Genomic DNA, 24,934 nt, shown 5'->3' with positions numbered 1-24,934 from the left:
CGATCAGATTCCTTTTTAACAACAATTTAGGTTGGCCAATGAACTATCCCAAAAAACAAAGCACACTGCTGCTCTGAAATACAAGGCAACAGTATCGCTTGGACAGCCAACAGAATTAAAAAAAATTAAAATAAAAAAATAAAAAAAAAAAGGGGGAGTACAGGTAAATCAAGAGTTAATTTACATTAAGAACATAAGAAAGTTTACAAACGAGAGGAGGCCATTCGGCCCATCTTGCTCGTTTGGTTGTTAGTAGCTTATTGATCCCAAAATCTCATCAAGCAGCTTCTTGAAGGATCCCAGGGTGTCAGCTTCAACAACATTACTGGGGAGTTGATTCCAGACCCTCACAATTCTCTGTGTAAAAAAGTGTCTCCTATTTTCTGTTCTGAATGCCCCTTTTTCTAAACTCCATTTGTGACCCCTGGTCCTTGTTTCTTTTTTCAGGCTGAAAAAGTCCCTTGGGTCGACACTGTCAATACCTTTTAGAATTTTGAATGCTTGAATTAGGTCGCCACGTAGTCTTCTTTGTTCAAGACTGAACAGATTCAATTCTTTTAGCCTGTCTGCATATGACATGCCTTTTAAGCCCGGAATAATTCTGGTCGCTCTTCTTTGCACTCTTTCTAGAGCAGCAATATCTTTTTTATAGCGAGGTGACCAGAACTGCACACAATATTCAAGATGAGGTCTTACTAGTGCATTGTACAGTTTTAACATTACTTCCCTTGATTTAAATTCAACTCTTTTCACAATGTATCCGAGCCTCTTGTTAGCCTTTTTTATAGCTTCCCCACATTGCCTAGATGAAGACATTTCTGAGTCAACAAAAACTCCTAGGTCTTTTTCATAGATTCCTTCTCCAATTTCAGTATCTCCCATATGATATATATAATGTACATTTTTATTTCCTGCGTGCAGTACCTTACACTTTTCTCTATTAAATGTCATTTGCCATGTGTCTGCCCAGTTCTGAATCTTGTCTAGATCATTTTGAATGACCTTTGCTGCTGCAACAGTGTTTGCCACTCCTCCTACTTTTGTGTCGTCTGCAAATTTAACAAGTTTGCTTACTATACCAGAATCTAAATCATTAATGTAGATTAGGAATAGCAGAGGACCTAATACTGATCCCTGTGGTACACCGCTGGTTACCACACTCCATTCTGAGGTTTTTCCTCTAATCAGTACTTTCTGTTTTCTACATGTTAACCACTCCCTAATCCATGTACATGCGTTTCCTTGAATCCCAACTGCGTTCAGTTTGAGAATTAATCTTTTGTGCGGGACTTTGTCAAAAGCTTTCTGGAAATCTAAATAAACCATGTCATATGCTTTGCAATTATCCATTATCGATGTTGCATCCTCAAAAAAATCAAGCAAGTTAGTTAGGCACGATCTCCCTTTCCTAAAACCATGTTGACTGTCTCCCAGTACCCTGTTACCATAAAGGTAATTTTCCATTTTGGATCTTAGTATAGTTTCCATAAGTTTGCATATAATAGAAGTCAGGCTTACTGGTCTGTAGTTACCTGGTTCAGTTTTGTTTCCCTTTTTGTGGATCGGTATTACGTTTGCAATTTTCCAGTCTGTCGGTACCACCCCTGTGTCAAGAGACTGCTGCATGATCTTGGTTAGCGGTTTGTAAATAACTTCTTTCATTTCTTTGAGTACTACTGGGAGGATCTCATCCGGCCCAGGGGATTTGTTTATTTTAAGAGCTCCTAGTCCCTTTAACACTTCTGCCTCAGTTATGCTAAAGTTATTTAAAACTGGATAGGAACTGGATGACATGTGGGGCATGTTGTCAGTATCTTCCTTTGTAAAAACTTGTGAAAAGTAATCATTTAACATATTTGCTATTTTTTTTTCTTCCTCTACGATTTTGCCATTTGTATCTCTTAAACATTTAATCTCCTCTTTGAATGTTCTCTTGCTGTTGTAATATTGGAAAAACATTTTAACAAATTAACACTTTTGGGAAGTAAATAAGAAAATCAATTAAAAAAAGTTAGCTGCCTTAGTTAAAAAAAAACACCACCACATATCAAATTTCAGATTCCTCATCAATATATCTGAAGTCGTCCACTCCCAATAACGTTGAAGGTATCATGAAAGAGTCCACAAGGTCCTTGCTCTGTTGAGCAGCATTATTGTTGTTGGTAATCCAGCTGTTCACACCCGTTCCCGTCTGGCTGTTAACCATGGGGGATGCCTCAAAGGTTCCTCTGGCATTGAAGGAGACCTGGTGCGCGGTGGTGTCCACACCGCCGATCTGCACCATCCTCGGCGTAGCGGCAGACGCCTCCTTCATCTTCGGCTTCACGCAAGGCAGCGGCATGTGTCCCTTGCACAAGTTCCAAGTCAGCAAACAAACCAGAAGGCATGCTAAAATGCCGACAAAAATTTTCAAAAACAGCACCTTTTTGTCGTCCGCGTGCAGCATTATTTTCGGGTTCCATACATCTGGAACTACTGGCGGCGTGGGCGTGACTCTGGTGATTCCGGGGGACTGGGTGGTCACTGCAACCTCAGTGTTCTGCCCCTGGCTCTGTTCTGGTTCTAGGCTGTAAACGGCCATCGTCTGCTGGTATTGCTTCCCGTTCGCTTGCTCCACAGACTGACAGGTGTACTGTCCCGCGTCCGCCACTGCCACATTGAACAGAAGAATCCCGCCGTCGTAGGCGTAGTACTTGGGGTTCCTCAGCTGAATGGAGCTCCCGTTCAGAGTCCAGTGGATCTGCGCCAGGTTTGATATGGGACTGCATTTGAGCTGAATGTTACTCCCAGGAATAAATGTGCGCTTTTTTGTTTTGATGTTTCCTGGGGGGAGAACAATATATTTAATATGGGAAGTCGGCTTTTGTTCTTTAAACATTTTAAAGAAAAACAGATTATAAAAAGACAGCAAGAATGAAATTGTATTTGTAATTTGTTATCAATTGTTTTGATTTTAATGTTTTTATTATTACTGCTACAAGGTGGAATTTAGAGTTTGCCTCCCAGTGAACTTTTTTATAACTAAAATCAAAATCAATCACACACCAAGCTCTGGGCAGCTAGAGGCATCTCCTTTTCCTACACTCTGGATGAAGTTCCTGTAAGCGGGGGGGAAAAAAAAAGTTTTGGATCAAAAATAGGAACTATAAAAGGGAGAACCAAAGGCAATTAAAAATAAAAGATATACTATAATAGAAAAAATAATAAATGAAATGCTTACTGTGGTGCAGCAGTCCTACCAGCGGTAGCAGCACACCGATTCACAGCCAGGTCCCATGCACAGTATGGATCCCTTGCTAGCACGCAACCCAGACACGTGTCATACCGTCTGCACACTGAGAAAGGCATCTGCACTACACGGGACGAGGACCCGGCATAGACCTGACCCTGGCACCAACACACAACCAACAAGGACCATCTATCACACACAAAATCACTTCTGTTAAGAACGAGAAGGAAATTCACAGGGCAAAAATTAATCCAATCCTCATGCAAGCAAGACTCTTTCACAAATTCCAGGTTGTAATATGTGCTTGATTAGCCCAAGTGTGTAGGTAACGAGCTCAGGTGTGTCTTACTGAAGTCCTAGTAAAACCAAGAATGGCTAAAACTGCTATTCAAGGGGAGTCTTATTCCCATCCCTGCTCATGTTATAAATTATGTGACAAAAAAGGTTCCTTGTCCTAAAGATACCTAAATTAGTGTGTAAAAAAAAAAAACTTCTAACTTGGACTAGGGCATGTTCAGATAATTTAATTACAACTGTGAAATGGTTTATATGACTTTTGTCAATCAAGAAACCTCTTAAAAAAGGTACAATTCAACCCACTTACTTTTAAATACAGAACATACAGTACTGCACTGTTCTGTAAATACCAAATACCAAATACATTGGGCTGGTCAGAGCATGTTCTATTATGTTTTTGAATAAATCAAGGTTTTACTGTATCAATGTATAACTGCATAAGGTATAATAACTAATATTTTATATATATATATATATATATATATATATATATATATATATATATATATATATATATACACACACACACACACACACACACACACACACACACACACACACACACATACATACATACATTCTAGAAAGTGAAGGTTGGTTCACTTTAGCATTTGAATTGATATAAAGGTTACCTTTTTAGAAGAAAGAGTAAGACTCTGGACTGACTCAGGTGGTTGAAAAAGCTGGACTTCTTCAATAATGAACATCTCCCCGTCAAAGTTCACAGCTTTCTGCAGGAACCCATTCTCTGTCAAGGAGAAATAACAACAATATAAATAAGGTTCACTGGACACTGCCTAAAACCGATCTTTGAGAATTGTAGAAGACACTGAGTGAAAAGCACCCCATAGCAATGACCCAGACACAGCTCATGTAAGCAGGAGGCTCACCTGTTCCGATGAACATGACGTCGTATGGTTTGCCATCCAGCGCTGTGACTCTGTCCACCACGATCCTGCTGAACAGGGACCCCCTCTTCACCAGTCTGGGCTGACCGCCGATGGGGGTCACTGAATCATCCATCAAAGGATGGTCTCTTACAAACTGCAGCGTTTTGTCAGGCAGGTCGAGGGAGTGGTTGATACCCATAGCTCTTGCTTGGTTATTAATACACTATTGGAAAAAACAAACAAAACATTTGCACATGTGCTAGATGCAGAAATTATGTACTTAATTGGCAGTGTTTAACTTTTTGCGGTCCTATGCCGGACCAGGTCCGACATTACAATTTTTCCTTTCCATCCAATGTCGGACCCTGTCTGACATCAAAGACGTAAAGCACAGGTCTCGAGTCATTTTTTCTCCGGAAAAAGCCAAGAAAACCTTCGATGCCCGAGTCAGACCGATAGGAGCAAAAAAAAATGAATACATAAAAAAAAAATGGCCTATCTGATAGCCCCATGCACCACAGAGATAACATGGACATAAACAAAGGGGGTAGCTGCTGCTTCATCCAGCGCTCAAAGAATATCAAGAGACATTTGCAGAGCTTTCTGAGATGTTACAGTAATAAAATAATGGACTTGGATTGCATTATTGAGGAGTTTGTTGATAAAACGAGTGATCAGGAGTGGACGTCTATAAAGAGGTATGTGAAAAACGCAGCGAACAAGGGGTGGGGCTTGGCTGGAGATACAGTTCTGAGTGTGCTTGTGCAATTCAAAAACCGGTTTTACTCCAAAAAATGAATGTGAAAATGAATGACCCGACGCGCCTGACAAGCGCTGAATAAATGGAGCGCTAAGGGTTAAATAATATAATTTTAAAAGAGCGTTTGGGTATACAAACTGCTGCTCAATGTTAACACTTGTCTTTGTTTATTGTATCAATGTCAGCCACTTTTATCAGGTTATTTATTACAGGTCAGTACAAGGAAAATACCACGGTTGCACCACCATTTCAAAATGAAATATGCAAAGCTGAAATATGAAACCATGCTGGTGTTAAGCAATACTATTTAAGTCTATTTCTCAAACGCACACTAACGACTTCTAGTTCAGACCCCCACAGTGTATTCACTTGCTTGTGGGGTAAGAGAATTGATGTAATTGATTAACAGGTGTGTAACCAAGCAACACGCTGTTTATTCTGAACTCTAATTTTAGAATTTTGAATGTTTACTTCAGATAGATAGATAGATAGATTATTGCTGGGATGAACACATGATTCCCATGTTTGGATATTTGCTCAATGTAAATATTAGTTTGGATATTCGTTGATTTTCAAGGAGTAATAAAAGCCATTACATTGCTCTGAATGCAGATAGAGACAGCATAGCAGCAGGAGCAGGGGGCGTGGCCCCTGTGTGTGTGCCTTTATTTTACAGCAAGACCTTACAATATGTAACACGTTAAAATAGAAAGATCTCCCAGGAGTAAAGAATACTTTCTGTAGGACTTACTTTACACCAGTGAATTAACTACAAAACAAAGGATGTCAAAAAGCAGTTCAAGTTAAACACTGTTTTGTTGATTCCCGAAATAAGTATGCCTTTTTGTAGCTGAACGAGCAAAACAAAACTGAAATCTAACTTTAAACATTTCAAATAAAACAAACGTGGAAATGGTGCTGTAAAACAAAGGGGGAAAAAAAACTTTGGTTCTTGTTTATTAAACTCCACATAACAAAGTTGCAAACAAAAATGTATAATATATAAAAATCACTACTCAATTTCCAGCAAGGGCACTGTTTAAGCACAGCATTTCAGAATGAAGATCTTGTCTTTTTTTCTGTCCCATGAGACTGACTCGCTCTAAAGCAGCACAATGCGTTTTTGACCCAGATGGCCTTCCATAGAGATCACTATGCACGCATGCACGTGCATAATCTGGTTTGTTTACTTTTTGCTGTCTAAAAAACTTGAAAACAGAGGCTCAAGCTGCTCTATCGATCATGAGTTGTTTTTTTAATATATTACATCTCACATATCACATAGAGCTCTCATTTGCCATTTTTTAAACTGTAGCGCAAATTCTGGTGAGGCGGTAAATAAGTGCAAGGTATTTTTGCCATTTATTGTATTTTTGACAGCTTCGACTAGTTCCATTTCATACACTCCTGAAATCTGACTGGTTTGAAAGGTTGTGAGGGTGTATAATACTGAAGCAGTAATACTCACTGCCCCAGGCCTGGGCACAGGCACCTCTCCGCTGTACATAACCCACTTCACATGAGAGGACTCCACTGTGACAGGAGCTTTGTATTTTCCCTTAGAGAAAACATCCTGAACCGTGTTCATGGTGTACGCACACACTGCAGAGATGTCCAGCGCCCCCCTATAAGAAATCGACAAAAACAAGTTACGACAAACTGCTTTACATGTTGGCGTCACATTTTTGCGTATTCCTACTAAAATAAATAAAAACAAAAATGCTAACACTGCTAGCACAGATACATCATTTATACATTTCTTGAAAGTTGAAATGTGTACTTAATAAATGTGATACATGTCAAATAAACTGTAGTTGAGGTTTTCCTTGAAACAATAATTTTTTTTTGTTTTTATGTACCATAAAAACAAACCAAGTGCCTGTGCAACTGAGAAAGTTGCTTCTACATTTGTAACCAAATCAGTGGTAGCATGAGACCAATTTTTGTAAGGTACTTTCACTTCAGTATTCGAAGTCCACTCACAACTGCGGGATGAACACGCCGTAGAAGATGGTATCTCTCCAGTCCTTCGACTTCAATACAAACACATCCTGGACGATGAGCTGCACATTCAGCTCCAGGACAGAACAGACCAGGCTGGCTTTTAAGAAGGTCGTCCATTTCTTCTGCAGTGTCCTCTGGCCTCCTAGATCACCCTATTTAATTGTAAGGTACAAGGAGAAACCAAATAAAATGCAGTTCTCCATAAAAACAGCATCAATAAAAACACTTAGGTATTCATTTTTCTTTTGGTCTGGAATTAAAGCAAGTATTTCAGATCTTAAAATAATTGAAATAGTTAACCTGAACAAATACTTTAAGCACAGTACAGAAACCAGGACCAGAGGACACAGTTAGAAACTAAGTGAAGAGAGACTAGGACAGAGGGAAGGAGACATTTCTCCACACAGATAGTGATGAGGGTATAAAATGGGCTACCTAGTCAAGTTGTTTAGACAGAATCACTTGGATCTTTTAAGATCCAACTTGACAAAGTTCTGAGACCAAACAGCTGCTAAGAACCGGACGGGTTTAGATGGGCCTAATGGCCTCCTCTCATTTGTACATTTTCTTATGTTCGTATTAAATCTACCAGAGCAAATTTGACAAGTACCACACTTTATGCAATTCAAGTTTCTGTAGAGGATGCGATTGCGTTAGGAGTTACCAGACTGTTCTTCTGACTAGGTACTACAAATCCAGGTTTGATACCTTGGCACATGACACAAGCCACTTACAGCATTTGGGATACTGATAACTCACAAGTTATATTTAAATGATCATTTTCCTCCAGAAGACAGGCTTTGTACTTCCACCGTTATTCTTTAATGCTGATTTGTTCCTGTGAAACCAACCTTGCACACACGAGCAATCCTGGACACCAGGAGCTTGTTGTAGAAGTCGTACTCCACAGCAGTTTCGCTGAAGAACAGGTACACTTTATCATCGTCTCCATCTGCGTTATTCTGGCTCTCCTGCACCACGTCCATGTAAATGAAGTTGGGTTCTGAAAAAACAAAAACAAGAATGGGTAACAAAAACAAAAAATAAGGCAGTCTGTGCGAGCTGATAGGAAACGGGTACACACACTAATATATATATATATATATATATATATATATATATATATATATATATATATATATATATATATATATATATATATAAACATTTACACCCACAAAAAAAGGTAATATAAGTACACAAAAATCAATTATATCAGGATGTTTTGGACTGCAAGTCCTTCTTCATCTGCATGGAAAAAGCAGTGCTGTAAACACGCTGTTATTATAGCAGTGCATGTGAAGAACAGTGCTGACCATTGAGCCAGGAGTCCTTGAATTCGGTCCGGAGGGAGTTTCCTGAATTGCGTATGACCACTGGTTCTGAGCCCAAGAAATTGATGGAAGTCGCAGCGTAGAGATCATCTTCTGCAATTGAACACAGAGTTAACACTTGGTTAAAAACAAACAGGTAAGTATTGACAAAAAAAAAACGAAAAATAAATTTTGTCAGGCAGTATTGCAATCCCTGCCCTCACTCTTTACAGGCACTCCAATGCCACTCCCTCATCAGTCCACAGCTGTCTCTGCTCCTTCTCAGCTGAGGAGGGAATATGTACTGAGGTGAACAGAGGAAAGTCCACATACACTCAATTATGAGAACTTCAGGACTGTCCTCTATATGTGGACTCTCCTCTAAATTATGAGACCAAAGGTAGAGTAATTTATAAACTGTCACAAAAACCCAAGCTGGATTTTTTGCAACTCACTGAAGAGGCTCATCTATTATTTTGTATAATACATAAATACCCTTGTGATGTTAATATTAACAAGGTTCAGCTGTACAGTTGGGTTGTTTGTTTTTGTTTTTTTTTTAACGTAGTGTTTCAGTGCTGCACAGACGTTCTATGTCGTTATCTGTTAGTGCTTCAGCTTTAATTGGATGATTGCCTTTACCTTGTTTTAATTTCAAGTTTCTCTGAGATACAAATGTACCAGATTTACATAATTTATTATTTATTTTTTAAAACGTATTCTCATTTTGTTGATCACTCATGAACATTTCTGTACTATGGTTATGGGCTATGGGTATTGTGGAGTGATTGAAAACAAGACATGTTGTGTTTGAATTGAAAGTGATTATCTCGAGAAGTCAAAATTGGTCCAAGTTCAAGTATATTTTCCTCTAGAGGAATTCTCACTACTGTGGTATTATGCCTTTTTTTCGAATGGCTCAGGGTGCAACTATAGCCTTCATCCATACATAAATTTCCTTTAATGGCTATATACACCAGCCATGGCAGTTACAGAGCAGCACGCTTTCTGCTAATCTGCAAGTTCACTTTCCTACAGCCTGCAGGTATCTGAAGACATTTACAGTGGAAAAAGGCGCTGTGAAATAGCACCCAATCAGTGTGGCACTGCAGCTAATGCACCATGTGCTAATGGTTTATGAATATGGGAATAGGCATTCAGGCAACCCATCAAACAGGCCTGATTTCAATTATCTTTGAAAAAAAAAAAAGAAGATAAAAACTGATACTGTACATACCAACCATAACTGAGGCGTACCTCTGGAAGGGGTCAAAAGGACACTTGCCCTTACTCTCTTCAGAATTGTTTTCAAGTAGCAACTGTCCTTTATTGAAAGTCTATTTAAAATAAAAAAAAACACAGACACACAAGATTTAGTTTTATAAAACGCAGTTCACTTTTGTTAACAGCAGGGACATAAATAAGACTCATATTTCATAGCAGTTTCACCCATTCCAGCTTTTACTATGATCTTGATTAGCCACAGTGTGTAGGTAAGAAGCTCAGGTGTGTCTTATTAAAAACTCATAGGAAAACCAAGAATGGATCAAACTGCTACGCAATGGGAGTCTTACTGACATCCCTGCTTCATAGAAATAGTAACTCTAGCAGTTTTGTGTTATATAACTAGAACTATTTATTACAACTTACCATATAGGCACAGGTAGGACTGAACGCATTTGTCCCACAAACATACATTTTGGCATCCCCTATTTTGTTAAGGGTACGAATGTAGTTCCGACATTCTGTCTGAAACGCAAAACACACATACATTAATACTTTCACTGCAATCTTCATCAGCTTTTAAAACAGGTAACTATTGCCAAGCCAGTGTCAACAAGTTTGAGGTCAAGATGTTTAAAAATAACAAGTTGGTAAAAAAAAAAAAAAAAAAAACATGTAAAAACATTAAAAACGCACATCTTTGTTTTTTCCTTTGTTCGTACATTCTTGCTGTTTGCTCTCCAGAACTGGCCAGTAAACCTGCAACACAAATATAAAAGGCAAGTGAGTAAGGACAGAGTAAGCTGAAAATATTCCCGGACTTCAACGCTTTTCAAACCACACGTGTTTTTCAGGCTAAATTAGTCCCATTCTTTCTGCATTACCCAGAAACACAATGGTCTTTACATCTGCAACTCAGCTTGGTGAAAATAAAAAAAAGAATTACAAACAAAGTCACATCTGAACACTGACTACATGAGTACAGCAAAAAGGTTTTGTTTCAAGCTTACAGTAGATATTCTCTCAGATATGTCATCCATGTTAAGGGCATAGACAGCTTCCCTGGCTCCCACAAGCAGAGTGTTAACGTCTTCTCTAACCAGCATGGTCGAATAATTGAAGAATCCCTCCTCTTCGAAAGTTTTAATGCTACCATCTACAAGCAATAAACAAATGAATTAACAAATAAATACATTTAGAAAAAAAATATTCTAAGTTATAGAAGTTATACAATAAGTTTCAAACCTTGTATGGTTTATACTCTTTGTTCTAGTAGAACATGTGTAACTAATAATTTAAAATTAAAAACATTATGAACTATTACTATGTAAGCAGTAATCATTTGTTGTTTTCTTGCCCCACCTCGCCTGGGAAAGTCCCAATTTTAACACCATCATTATCATCTTTTGTTAGTGGAATTTTAAAAGGGAAATTGGTAACCCACAGACAAAAGGTGAGGTCAGAACTAAGCTACCACTGCAGTTCCAAACATTTCCGTTCAGTAAAGTACAGTATTGCTGACAGATTTTGTAAATAAAACAGGAGAAGCCCTTACTTTGGTGGAGCACACTTTTCCTGGGGATGCAGTTTAACACGGAGGCTTCGAGCCTTCGATTCAATCCACACAGTAGCAAGCAGAGCACAGCTGCCAGCGCAGTACTGCCAAACATTTTCAACTTTCAGGTCCTTATGTACACTTTAAAAAAGTTAAAATCAGATGAAGTGCCAGTACTGGCAAACATGTTCAAAGAAAGAGGCTTTTGTCAGTTTCCCCCACCCGAGTAATGAGTCTTAGGTCGGAGTTAGTCTCTGGTGCAGAGGCCTGCAACCTCTTGAAAACCTCTTCTGAAAATCCATCGCAGTAGTGCCACACATTTAGAGCTGGGATAAAAGACTTCTTGTTTTAAACTGTACAAGCTGGTGCAGCCATTATCTGAAAACAGATTTAAACAGAAATAAGTGAGTGTAGTTACCGTGGCCTCAAAAACCAAATACATTTTCCTTTGACAAAGGTATTAAACATATAGAAACACTGGGAAGGTGCCTCTTTTTTGTGAGCAATTATTTGGATTGTTTTTACATTTTTCAAATAAACAAAGGAAATGAATGGACACAAACTCAATCAAAATACAATACAGTACGAAAATTCAATAACGTGTATCAGGAGAAACAAATAAAACATAACTACAGTAATACAAAGTAACAAAGATATACAGTAATGAATGAAAATACATTTCAATGTGTGTGTGTGGAGCAAGTGGTCTAATGGGGAACCTGACCGAACACCTGTTTTTTTTTTGCACAAAAAAACAAAAAATAAATATATATATATATATATATATATATATATATATATATATATATATATATATATATATATATATATATATAGTTTGTTTTGTTCTTTTTTTTAAAAGGAGTTGGGAATTTGAAGTACAAAAAGAAAAGACTCTAGCATCTCAATGGACAGCTCTGAAAGCAGATAACTTGCAGAACTGTTGGATAACTTGTAGTTAAGGGCTTGTGTAGAGTGCAGTAGCTCAGGAGGGAGGTGTACCTAGGTCCCTTCACACCCTGCTTTGGGATAGTGAGAAAGCTGGACTGCCTGCACCCCTGCATGCTGTGTGATTTTAAACAGGGATGCCAACACAGATTTGCCAGCCTCTTCGAGAGCAAATACAGCGAACACTTAACACAGGGGCTGGGCATGCTGACACAGATGCGTGTGTCTAAACCAACTGTAAATTGTACAAATGACTTCTTAAAGAAATAAGGCAGGCCACCATTTATTTATTTTTTCATTTGGCAGACACACATTAATCTTCCATAACTAATTCTTTTTACACTTGCCCATGCCAAGATAACCATTCACACACTTACCTACACTTAGCCTTCCCTCTATAAAGATTATCTGACACACAACAACCTCTTTAAAATCTAGGCTTCCAACAGATATTCACCTCCAGCTTAGAATTACTCTATAGCAGATAGATAATTCAGGAGATCAGTCCTGCACTAAAAACAGAAAGGTAGTATTACCACCATCATCATTATTATTTTGTTTAAGAAATATTAGGAGTTAGCACTGTTGCAAACAAACAGCATTATGTAATACATGTTTAATACCAGTAGCTGAAGCAATACTTCATCAGAAAGCAACTAAACCTGGCACTTGCAGGCACCTCACAATATGCAGAGAGATATTTTAGGTCCTTCATGGGCAAAAGAGGCAGCATATTGTATCGGATGACATCTATAAAGTGAACGGAGATTCAGCCAGAAAATACAAAGCAGGATCAGACCAATGCCGCTTAACTTACATGAGCCAAGATCTGAGTACAAGGTGGTCTGGCTTCCAGTTTTACACCCTATAGCTGCTCTGCCATACAGAGGCATATACTGCATAAAGACTCTGGGTTTGACTGTATATACACGGGTAATTTATATGCACAACAAAATACAGTGTATTAAAGTAACCATTACATGCAGCTCATACGTAGTTGAGTGTGTAAACATGCTGTCATATATGATCACCGGCTGTCTCTTGCAATATTTTGCTCAACATACAGCATGCTTTTCCTGCATTAACAGAAACGTCATGATAAAACTCCAGGTAACATTTAGGACCTACATAAAAAGCTAAAGTGAAAGGTAAAAGATCCCTGTGGCAGGGCAGGGCCCTGCTTGTAAATAGTGTGGTTTATGTATTGGTGGTGGTGGTAGTAGTTGGCAGGGATGTAGTTAATTTCCTATCCCTGCCAAATACATGCAAGAATGTGGCTGGAGCCTTATTTGAATGATTAATGGTTAATTAGGCTCCAGCTACATGGTACTTACGAGGGGGAAATCCTTTGTTTGGAAGGAAGTAGTTGGGCGAGTGTTTGATGTTATTATATTGAAACTCTGTAGTGAAGGCTAATGCCCAGCCTACAACTGTTTAGTCTTTTGTCTGAACCTTTACTTTGGCCCTTGAGCCGGTTATTTTGTTTCTTAGTTTGGTTCATGTTGTTTGAGACCTGTTTTCTTAACCCTTTACTTGCCACCACACATCATTTTAGCTACATACTGGTTCTGAAAGCATCACTGTCTGTACCAGACACTACAGCTGCAACAGAAATCTTCAGTTAAAACACAATCGTATCTAAAGCACCCGAAAGATACTAAACAGTGTATTGCACTTCCGTAGCGCAGAAAGCCGGAATTATTTCACTGCCATTTTCTCTATCCAGAATGAACGCATTGCAGTTTTCCTAAGAAAAGCTGGACATTTGCTGATACATACCTGCTTAGGGAAAGTGTAGGTGTGTTTAAGCTCCTGGCACTGCAAATTGGCTATATACCTTTTAGGGAGTGTATTTTCCCCTTTAACTATAGGTTTGTAGCTGAGCTAGACAAACAACTTTTGTTGGCTAATTGAATCGATTAGGAATGAACTAACTGGGAATGTGTAACATGTCTATTTTCTTCTCTATAAAAACTTAAAATGAAATAGATGGAGATTAAATTTCAGTGTATAAGGAAAAACAATCTCAACAACAGGTTCTGCAAGGCTGCAATAGGAAGAGCTTTCCTAGCAGACAACAAGCCAAAACACATCGTGCTTACTGCACCACTGGGCAGTTTCATTTTTACTTAAATTTACAGAGAAGCCAGAACAGTTGTTGATTTTTGATTATGAACTGGCTGGGAGTCGACGAGTCAATGTCCTTGTGAGCGACCGGTGTACAAGATGTTGCAGTGCAAGGTACCACACCCCAGTCCCTTTCGGCTAGCTTTCCTTTTCTTTTTGAATGAAGTCAAGGATCAGGTGAAACAGCACACATGCCCACCCTTACAGTGCTCCGGCTACACACAGAGCACGCAACAAGTAAGTAAAAGCAAACTTTGTTTCAAGTTTCGTAGCTGTACTTTGTCATATGTTCTTCCCCAATGCTTTCCAATAATGTTTATTTAATGAAATATTTGTTATTTACTTGTTAGTTCTTCATTTATACATAAGGTGATCATATGGCTCCAGGCTTTTCAACTCACAACCCAATGCATTCTGGCAAGTGTAGTCCTGCTTCTCTTAAAGGAAAGAATGGTACCTGAGACAGGTAAAACGTACCAGAATGCATTGGGTTGTGACTTAAAGCTTGAACTGTCCCAAACTGTCCTGGTGAACACGGAGCCATATAGTCACCTCATTACAGAGACGCTGAGTGCATGTGCCCAGTGAACCCCCACCACCCCTGAACAACCCGGGACCCAGACCCTAAACAACACCCCCCACAGGTCAGTACATTTTATTTCCTGAATCATTTATTTCAGGCTTAAAATATACTCTGCCTGAGATCTATTACATACACAACAGCAAAGTCTGTATTGTACACGTAGGCTGGTAATGTCAGAAAGAGGGGATTTCACTGCGTTACAGTCCTTATCACATGTGCTCAGACCGTTCACTACAGTATTGCATGGATTTGTCACCTTAAACACTACAGGTAATGTTATATACCCTGTAAGAAAAATGTGAAGACCACCTGCTTATTAAAATACTAGTTTCAGTCAATGGCACTTAATACTACGTAAGTATGAGAGAAAGGGATGACACAGTAAAGACATACACAAAGTAAAGCAAAGAAAAGTGATTTTCCACATATTACTGCACACAGGGATAGATTTTCATAGCTTTTACTCCAAATCATCAGCAGCACATTTTCTTAAGTAAAAACACACTTAATAAAGTTACTAAGCTAGAATTAAACAACGCAGACGTTTAACTTGGGGGCTTGTAGGTAGTCTCCAGTGGTTTCTTATTGATTTTGGTGTTTTCTCCTTTCAGACAGAAATTGCACCAATGACAACTTGGAGAAAATGAAGTGTTTATTAAAGAACACTTTCATACAGCAGACAAACATTTAGTCTTTCTCAACACACCTCCAGTACTGAACTGTCTGTTAGTTCACAACGTTTCAGAATCTGAAAATCCTGCTGAGCTGGACAGCCCTTGAACAACAAGCTTGAACAAGTCAGGATCCAAGGTTTTGCATATATCTCAGATCTGTTTTTCAGGGCAGTTCTAAGATTTTTAATCGTGTAATGTTACTCCTGTACTGCGACAGCCAGAAAAGTATTTTCCATGAGACAAAAACAGCTTGTAGTAGGAGTCAGATTGCACTCTCATTGAAGGTAAATCAGACATCTTCAAGAGTCAACACATTCAGGTGCGGCTAATGTATTTACACATATTAAGCTTAAAGATTGAACAGCTATGCAAGTGGAGCCTGTAGTCCATGCTACAGTACAGTCAAAACGCTGGGTTTCACCAAAAACTAATAAACTGCACACCCAGTAGTAAATTAATATTAACAAATAGGCTTGAAGATAAGATTGTGTGGGAAACTACAGAAAAAGATGAAACACTTAATTCAGAGAGTTTGAGAAGGCACAAAAACTCATTCCTATCCTGTGGGAGACCACATGATTTATCTAGACTTGCCACTGTATATTGTGTATGCAGTGCACATAATTTAAGTGGCAATGTCTACAGCATTAACATTAATGATTGACAGTTGCCACTACACTTTTCTAAATATTTCACTGATTGGTTAAAATGCTTTCTACTGTTCAAGTTCTAAAACCAGGGAAGAAAAATTCAGCAGTTACAAAAGAGTGCGGCACAGATCTGAATGCAAAATAAATACTTCATGGTTTTCAAGCTGCTGATGCTACATTTTAGGGCTGGAGAAAACTCAAAAGATTGAATCAAAATTAAATGTACACAATAAAACACTTAGATTTCAAATAAGGTGGCGTGCATACTGTAAGGCAAGAAGATCTTCACCCTGGCTCCTTCAACGGCACACCGACCGCACCACCTTAAATCTACAATCAATACAAGGAACGCTTTCCTACTGCAAATCTCAGCATGCAAACAAACACTCCAGGGCACAGACCAGTGCCAGGAAATACAACCACACCCCAGAAACTCGAAGCCATCTGCATAATCCACATGGAGGTCCAGAGGCTTAATGATGAATCACAAACAGCCACTAGTCATGGGAAAAACAATTTTTCTTCTTTTGCGTATGTCTGACAGCGCTAAGCCAACAATGGCTTTGCCATTCGATTAGTGCGCTCCCCCTTTATAGTGCTGCAGTCAGGAGCCATGGGTAACTGCGCAATTTGTGTTCTGCCACACAGGTAAAGAAAACACAGGTACTAGTGTAGGGTCATAGCAAGGTCAAATGGGACCATACTGCCTTATAACCTGTTGCTCGTTATAAATGAGCGAGCAACTGTGGTTTGTTTACAAACACAAAATCAAATCAGTAGGGAAAAGGATGGGATGATCCAGTGCAAGGACCATGGATTGCTACTAATACTACAAATTATTTACCAGGTTTTCAGATCAATGGACTGACTTTACAGCTACTGAACTTTACACTGAAAAGTCAGCAGGCAGTCTCCTTTGCTTTCTGCGGTTCTTCCAAAATAAAATCATGAAAACTATGCAAATGACCTTGGTAAATAATAGAAACACATTCAAATAGTTTGGGGGTGGGGGGTGGGGCACAGCCCTTAACTTTAACTTTTCTTGGTTAATGTTTAAAAGTTTGGACAAGTGTTTACTTTCCATTTGGAAATGCAGAACTAGGAAGGTGATCAGAGATTTTAAGTCATTTTCAAAAACAAAATGTATTCCTGATCGGCACCAAAAAAACTGCTAAATGCTCATTTTGTTTAGTTTACTCCCCCCACCCTCCCCCTTGGAGTAAAGAAAAAACTGCAATAAAAAACACAGCAAGGGCATTCAATTTCTAAATCTGGGCATGCATGCTGAATGAAACAAAGAAATCTTTGTACAGATAAACAGATTTAATATGAGATCAGTGAAACACAATCAATTGCAGTTAGCAGGGCAACAGGATTATTAGTGCTCAACAAAATGAGTTCTGTGTAAAGAGCAACCCCACAGGCATGGTTCCTAACAGTTATGAGCTCAAGTATCACAGAGAAGGGAAAGGCTGCTCTAAAACACACTAGTAATTGTTTCACCTGTACTGAATATTCCATTTGAACTACATTCAAAGAGAGCAAAGGACAGCAACAAAACCTCTGATAGGACCCTTAACCTGAATAATTTGTTCAACATTTTTAAAAGGTTGACACAGGGAAAGAAACTCGCACTGCAGAGAAATTTCAGGTTTTACAAGCTGTGATTATTAGTTACACCTGACAGTAAGGAAAAAAAACAAGTTACAGGTTCAGGTGCAATTAATTAAGCCTGCAGTAAAACTTGGAATGACTCCTGCTTCCACGCATGCTTTAAATGTAGGCTGAGCTCACAGGTATTTCATACAAAATGTTATTGACAAAAAAAAAGTTGCAATAGTCTTGTTTAAAAACAACAGACCTTATAGTAGATTGCAAGCTTTAGTTGAGGGACCATTTCAAATGGCAAGCAGGTTTCACAGGAAAGGGCAAGCGAACCAGGCTCAATGCGGCTAAAGGAATGTAAAATATTGTCTGCTCCCTGACTGCAACATGACAGTAGTCGTAGTATAGGGAATAAAAGAGACTTTGCAAATGTTTTAGTATTACTACTACATATCCAACTATACGTTTTATACTTATGGATGAAACAAAGGGGGTGCATTGAAGGCTATATTATAATGTACTAAAGGACAGCATTTTGATCATACAGATTATATCAATTGCTTTAGAAACGTGGAAGCAATCTAGGAATCTTCTGTGCGGTTTGTGAGATTGAAACGAGGAGCAGTTAAAATCCCTGCCTCCCCTCCCTAGCAGACACTGGTATATAGTTATGTTTGTTCAGCACCGCATGCGTCACCAAATGGCCCCACACAGGGTGACAAGTCTGGCAGCTCTCCGTCACCTCTTTATCAGTGCCATGCCAATGATTCCATGAGCTCCTTTGGTATTTTAAGACCAGAAGCTGCTGTGAGTTCTAATGTTGTTGTTGTTTTACAGGTGTCACAGTTGTATTCCTCATTCCTGTCGTCCCCCACTGCTAACAAAGGAAAGCATTCCCTTGTAATGCAAAGCCACTATGGGACAGATTTACAGTAGAACGTCAAAAGATACGAACCCCTCAATTACTCTCTGTTGCGATTACCCGAAATACCAACTGAAACTGGAAACAGGTCTCCTGCCTACTGTTAAAGGCTTGAGGAGCACACAATGAGAATTTTACCAGTTAAATACATATCTCCTAGCTTATTATTTTTTTTTGTCTTGCTGTTATTACTCCTCAGTTTAAACATAAAGACAGTACCAATATTATAAGTGATATCACTGCAAACATTAAACGGTTTCAGAGTAACACACATTTGCAGCTTCATGAATACCCTCTGCTCCTGATGCGTCCATAACTTTGAGGTTCTGCTGCAGTAAGCTTTTGCTTCAGTGCAAATTTTTCTGTGTTAAATTGTTTTTCGAAATTAGTACCAACTGACATGCACATAGGAGTAAATCACTCAGGAGATGCTTAGTAAATCAGGCTCAGTGGTTTTCGATGGGCCATTCTGCATCATCTCTTTCCATCAATACCTTACTACAGCAGTGAGAGACGGTAATAAATGCCAGGTTGTTCAACACTTGAATACATTTGCAGGTTTTCAAAAACAACAAAGACATGTTGATTACTCATTCTTTACAGCCCCATTACTGTGTACCATTGTAAAAGGAACTATGTCTATTCAGCTGACGTGCTAAATGTCTCTAGAATTTCCTCGCATTAAAAAAACACAACAGCAAGGCGTTGCTTATATGCCATCAAGCTGTGAACAGCTGCCACCATTTAACAGAAAAATTGGAGCTAGCAGCAATCAAACAAAAACAGCAAGTAGTTTAATCAAACAGGACAGTATTTTGACAGCACAGCAGGTTAGCAGTTAAATAAATGTAAAAAAAAAAAAAAAAAAAATCTGTTGCACTCAGTGCATTTGTTCTTACACCTCTCCTTTGCAGCTGGCTGTAATTTTAAAAACTAAAAGCAGGTCTCGAATGCCACACATTTCAACGTGCACAACTATTCACCCACTGGAGGTTATCTGTAGTGTTGTCCTGAACTATAGAAATATGGTTCTTGGTTGCCTTGCTTTAAATATGAAAATGTGAAAACGAGAACTCACCCAGAACAGCTGCTGGGGGCGAATACACACTGAATAGCAAACCGGAAGAAAATATCAGAAAGGAAAAAATGGCCATGGGGGGGGGTGGAAATTGTATTTCTCAAAAGTTTTTTTTTTTTTTTTTTTTTTTTTTATCTTTTTGTACAAGACTAATGAGATACATCTGCACTGTGTTCACATTTAGGGCTGAGAAAGAACAGCAGAAACACCAGTTTTACCAGTTACTGACCTTTTAGACAAACTGGCGACAAGTCTTCAAACATTCTGCTACCGGTCACAGGTCCAGTGCTTAATATATTCCATGTTGACTTAGACTCTGTGGGAGGAAAAAGAAAAAAAAAAAAAGACTGCTTACGTTAGTGGACAGCTTGTTCAATGATTTACTGAGATGACAAAAACAAAAAAGCAAGATCAATTTCAGTAGTTTCTTTGTGAACTCCAGATACTTAAACACAAACTGTCCATAGGACAGCTTAGCTAAGACAGCTATGTCCAACTCACTTTGTCCCAAGTCTTAAAAATTAACCTGTAGAGTGTATGTTACATTTTAATAAACAACTTTAACCAAGAGAAAAGCAGAACTTTTGGGCCAATCTGTTCAAAGTTAAAGTTACATCTAAAAAAAAAAAAAAACAATGCACCCCTTCTCTTGTGTACTGTAAAATGTCTTTATTGATGCAAGATTTGATAATGCAGCCAGTCCTTACTGAACCGAAACAAACTTTTACAAAGAAAATAGAAAAGTCACAGAGGTAGAATCGTTTTTTCATAAATTACTCCTAACACACGCAGTAAAGAGATCTGCTCAACTTTGCTGGCTTCTAAAATGAATTCAAGCAAACGTGCCCTGGCAAGACTGAAAATCCTAAAATGATAGCCTGACAACTAGTATGACTAAGCACCTACAGTAAAGTACATACTTCATACAAAAATAAAAACGGTTTGCAAATATACAGAACCTGTGCATACCATTTTGAAGCTTCGAAGTTTACTGCACAACCAACCAGGCCTGGTTGACTTTCCAGTTTGTTCACATGTCCTTGAAACCTTTTTGGTCACCCTCTGAACTACAGAGGCCCCTGCTCCCACCTGCAGCTTCAAGAGGTATAAATGCCACAACAAGCCCCACTGGCACAGTAGCTCAGAGAAGCAAAACAAATAAAAACTGAGAAGGGTTCTCCTTCCAAACATGACGTTTCTAACAAATACATACTTGATCAGACAGTTTCAGGTCCCATTAAGTTCATTTAATAATATAATAATAATAATAATAATAATAATAATAATATATTTAAATAATTACGGAGAGCTTCATCCATTTTTTATATTAACCTTACGGTATGATCTGCCACACACACACACAAAAAACCAAACACTTAAATTAAGTTTGAAAACTACACTGTTCTGACTTCAACCTAAACTTATGCCCTGTTCACACTAGCATGTTTATACCGGTACCGTTGCGGAACCGTACCGAAACACCTGTCCAGACTGGAGTCATAAAAGAGCAGGTTTAGCACCGGTTCTATTTCAATACGACTCGGAACAGTTTAGTGCGGACAGGTAACCCGACACGGTATCGATACAGGTAAGTCAATATTCAGGAAAAGGCGCGCCGCTTGCTTTACAGTTTAAATACCTTAAACAGCTTTACATTTTACGAGCAGTACCTTTATCATGGCTACACCAAAAATGCCAAAATAATCTCCACACAATTAGTGACGATGACTATGAGGTAAAGCGTGCTGCAGAGCAGTGGCGCTCAAAATTAAAATCCCTTGTGAGGGCATATCAAAAAGCAAAACAAAAAAAGCACGCATTCCCAAAGTCGTGATGCAAGCCCGCTGTCTTTGCAACCTCGGGCTTTTAAAGACGGTTAATTGTTTTCGCCTTTTTGTCCGTCTCATCCTTTCACGTTCTGCTCGTCTCTTAATAATGATTTAACACCAAAACAAAATACTGCACACGGACAGGACGGCAAAAACATGCTGTATTGCACTCCAGCGGATCCATTTCTAACAGATGTGACAGCAGTCGTCATGGAAACGAGTTCAGAACCCGAACACTGTCGATTTGAACACACATTACTGTGGACAGGTATATCGCAACTGTATCGCTACTGTGCGGTATTGAAAAGTGAGTTAGGACAGAAAGTGGTTTCATACCTGTATATTCCATACCGAAACAAACTGTACTAGTATCGTAGCGACACAAGTGTGAACAGGGCTTAAATCTTTCCACAAACTTATACTGCACAACTGCATTTGCCTTCAGAGATTATGTAGAGGTCTGGGGTTTCGTGGCATTGCAATGCAACCGATTCACGGCAAAAACATACCTGTTGTGCTATCCTTGTGTATTTTGCTTATATTTAGCCACATATCACGTAACAAAATTAAAAGAGGATTATCGTGGTCTGTAAAACTGACTCGCAAACGTGTCAGCAAAATCAGTGTGTGAGGCGCTGACTACCGACATATGACGTTTTTCAGAAAGGCGCTTTTGAATCTCGGGTGCGGATTTATTTAATACAGCCCTATACAAATAGAAAGATATACTAAAACGAATAAACATAACTACTTTCAGAATAAATAATTATAATTAAAAAAACCCACTGACTGCGATAAGATTATGATTATGTTGAAAGTAGTCACAAACACTAATGATTAAATGGTCCAAACGAGTAAGCGGCACTGTTTGCAGTCAATGAGCGTAACTTTACAATAGAATATACTCCCACTCAGGCAACATAAAAAACAAAAAAACAAAAAAAACGAATAAGAAACGTATTAGTTCCAGAAACAAACGACGTGCTGCTTCAGTTTAAACACACACACACACCTTTGTGGCTCCGAGCGAGTCCGGGTCTGCTGGTCTCCTATCCTTGCTTGAATTTCCAAATACATAATCGATGTAAACGCGCACACACACACTCTTACCGTGTCTCTATAACTTTTACTCAAATATCCGTCGCGAAAGGATTTAAAGAAAAGTGACTGCTCTGAGCTATGAGTCAACAAATATCGAAGTCGAAGAAAAAAAACACATTTATTTCGCAATATTTCCCACAGCGCTTTAAGCTTAGAAAACAGTATCAGCGCCACCTGAGGCAGTGACGGTTAAGAACGTCACGTCACGCAGCGCCCCTCGGCTCCCCTGCAGCTCAGGTGTAGTATTTTTTATTTACACACAAACAACATGCATACGTAATACAGGACAGCGCTACTAGGCAAAACACACCATAGAAAACAAATAACAACTAACTTAAAACATTGTGTAACCAGTGTACCACAATTAATAAAACCTGCAAAAGTGTGGTAAAGCACAGTACATAATAATTGGCTGGGTATTATGGGAAAAAAAAAAAAAACATTGGAATAACAGTATGTGAAAAAGCAAACGCAAGACTGTACTGCTTTACTAAGGTGTTGAGTCTGCACATAGAAGTGGGCTGGCAGATTGAAATTATAAGAGTTTACCGCAGTATTTCAATTCACACTTAACTATTACATGCATGACAAACGATAACTGCAAACAAAGACGGACAAACTCCTTTTGGCTGTCGGTCTGTTATTTAATTAGAGTGCCGGGGTGAGTAGTCGGCGTTGCTGCTCATTTTGCAGGATACTGTGGCGCTTTCGAAAGGTCAAGGCCTTGTAAGGGTCGCCATTTGGTTTTCCAAAACTGGCTCAGCGAGTGACAGCTTCGGCTTGCCTCTGCTGGGTTAACCCTCCCGCAGTCTCGGGAGACAGGGCTGCCGTTTATTTAAACACTGGGGAATCACCGTTTATGGCAACCGTTTATTTTTAGTGCTGTTCCCAGGATACCCATAGATGGGTGAGGGATGCAACCCAGCCCTCCAGTTCTGTAAAGTACAATAATAAAAATCCATCTGAGGCTTATCAGGGTATATATGTGGATCACAGGAGCCTCACTGGATGATGGATACAACTTTCTGCAGGCTTGATAAGAAATTCCGAAAACTTTTTTCTTTAGGGAAACCACAAGCTGTTTTTGACAAACACATTGTTTATTAAACACAGAAATTTTAAATTAAATATATAAGCTTATATATATATATATATATATATATATATATATATATATATATATATATATATATATATATATATATATATATATAACGAAAGGCGCTTGTCAAAAAACATATTGGCTGTTTTTTGTCTTTCAAAATGACAAAACTTGGTTTTGTTCTTTAGACTGCTGACGTTTATTTATTTGTTTGTTTTTGTTTTTGAGGTAATGTTTTCTCCAGTTTACTGTCCTGTGGCAGATGAGTGTAGCAGGATTCTTCTGGGCAACAATGTACCTCAGACTCATAAGTAGGCAAGGCAATACAGTAAAACATAACTAATAAGTCAGTTCGCGTGGGGGGTCCATTTGCCTGTTGCACAGGAAGTGCGATGTTTCTAAAAAAATTGACTCGAGCCAAAGTGAAAGCGGTAGCATTCCTGAAATGCTCCAGGTTCCAAACATGCTGCGAATGTGGAAGTTCATAGCAGGTATTGGAAGTGTAGCTTTGTTTTGTGTTTGGTACATTTGTTGTGCAATTATCAGTCCTCGTCAGTTTTACTTTGTTTTTCAAACAACCAAGCTGTAATCCACAAGATATAATCCGTGCATGACTCAGTTAATGACTGGTGTCTCATCCGGCACTCTTTCAAAACACCGGATTCATGTCATTCGTCGTGCATTATTTTGCTCCAGCCCTGAGCTAAGTTGTTTAATTGAACCAATTTAACGTCCATTCAGACCCTGAAGCAATAATATCTCATGTTACCTGTTAAACCTAGAGTGGAATGGCCCTCCAGGACCGGGATTGGATACCCTGGAAGAGGGTATGAATGCCAGACAGCTAGCAACTATTTAATGTTTACAACCATTCCTCCCAGTGGATTAAAACATTTTGTAACCAGAGTTCCCCAAGTGGCTCCAGTGAAGGGTGTTTAAATGTGTCCCCGTCTCAAGCAGACCCAACAGAGCGCAGATTCACAGGCAGGATGCTTCCACATCGCTGCCGAGCGATGCTGCTTTATTGAAGGGGAGCCGTGCCC

The 24,934-nt window shown here is 38.9% G+C and overlaps 1 protein-coding gene across 3 annotated transcripts; it reads right to left on the bottom strand.

The window, feature by feature from the left end:
• Nucleotides 1–1,969: 1,969 nt before the first annotated feature.
• Nucleotides 1,970–22,969, bottom strand: LOC121301063 (semaphorin-4E-like). Of its 3 annotated transcripts, none has more exons than XM_041230172.1 (16): nucleotides 22,701–22,969; nucleotides 20,089–20,175; nucleotides 11,273–11,650; nucleotides 10,728–10,873; nucleotides 10,414–10,476; nucleotides 10,144–10,242; nucleotides 9,731–9,830; nucleotides 8,497–8,607; nucleotides 8,032–8,183; nucleotides 7,160–7,332; nucleotides 6,645–6,801; nucleotides 4,417–4,639; nucleotides 4,159–4,274; nucleotides 3,221–3,387; nucleotides 3,046–3,098; nucleotides 1,970–2,823 (listed from the first exon to the last, which is right to left on the bottom strand). In XM_041230172.1, the coding sequence occupies exons 3-16, from the start codon at nucleotides 11,385–11,387 to the stop codon at nucleotides 2,048–2,050; spliced, it is 2,451 nt and encodes an 816-aa protein (XP_041086106.1). In that variant the 5' UTR covers nucleotides 11,388–11,650; nucleotides 20,089–20,175; nucleotides 22,701–22,969; the 3' UTR covers nucleotides 1,970–2,047. The 3 variants fall into 3 exon arrangements, with proteins under 3 accessions (XP_041086106.1, XP_041086108.1, XP_041086107.1); XM_041230174.1 differs by having other exon boundaries at nucleotides 22,799–22,969; XM_041230173.1 differs by lacking the exon at nucleotides 22,701–22,969 and adding an exon at nucleotides 20,829–22,669.
• Between the last annotated feature and the right edge of the window lie 1,965 nt (nucleotides 22,970–24,934).

This window comes from Polyodon spathula, chromosome 26, assembly GCF_017654505.1.
Source record: "Polyodon spathula isolate WHYD16114869_AA chromosome 26, ASM1765450v1, whole genome shotgun sequence".
Classification (NCBI taxonomy): Eukaryota; Metazoa; Chordata; class Actinopteri; order Acipenseriformes; family Polyodontidae; genus Polyodon; species Polyodon spathula.
Note: the sequence above shows the minus strand (reverse complement) of the source record. Positions and strands in the feature narration are given on the sequence as shown.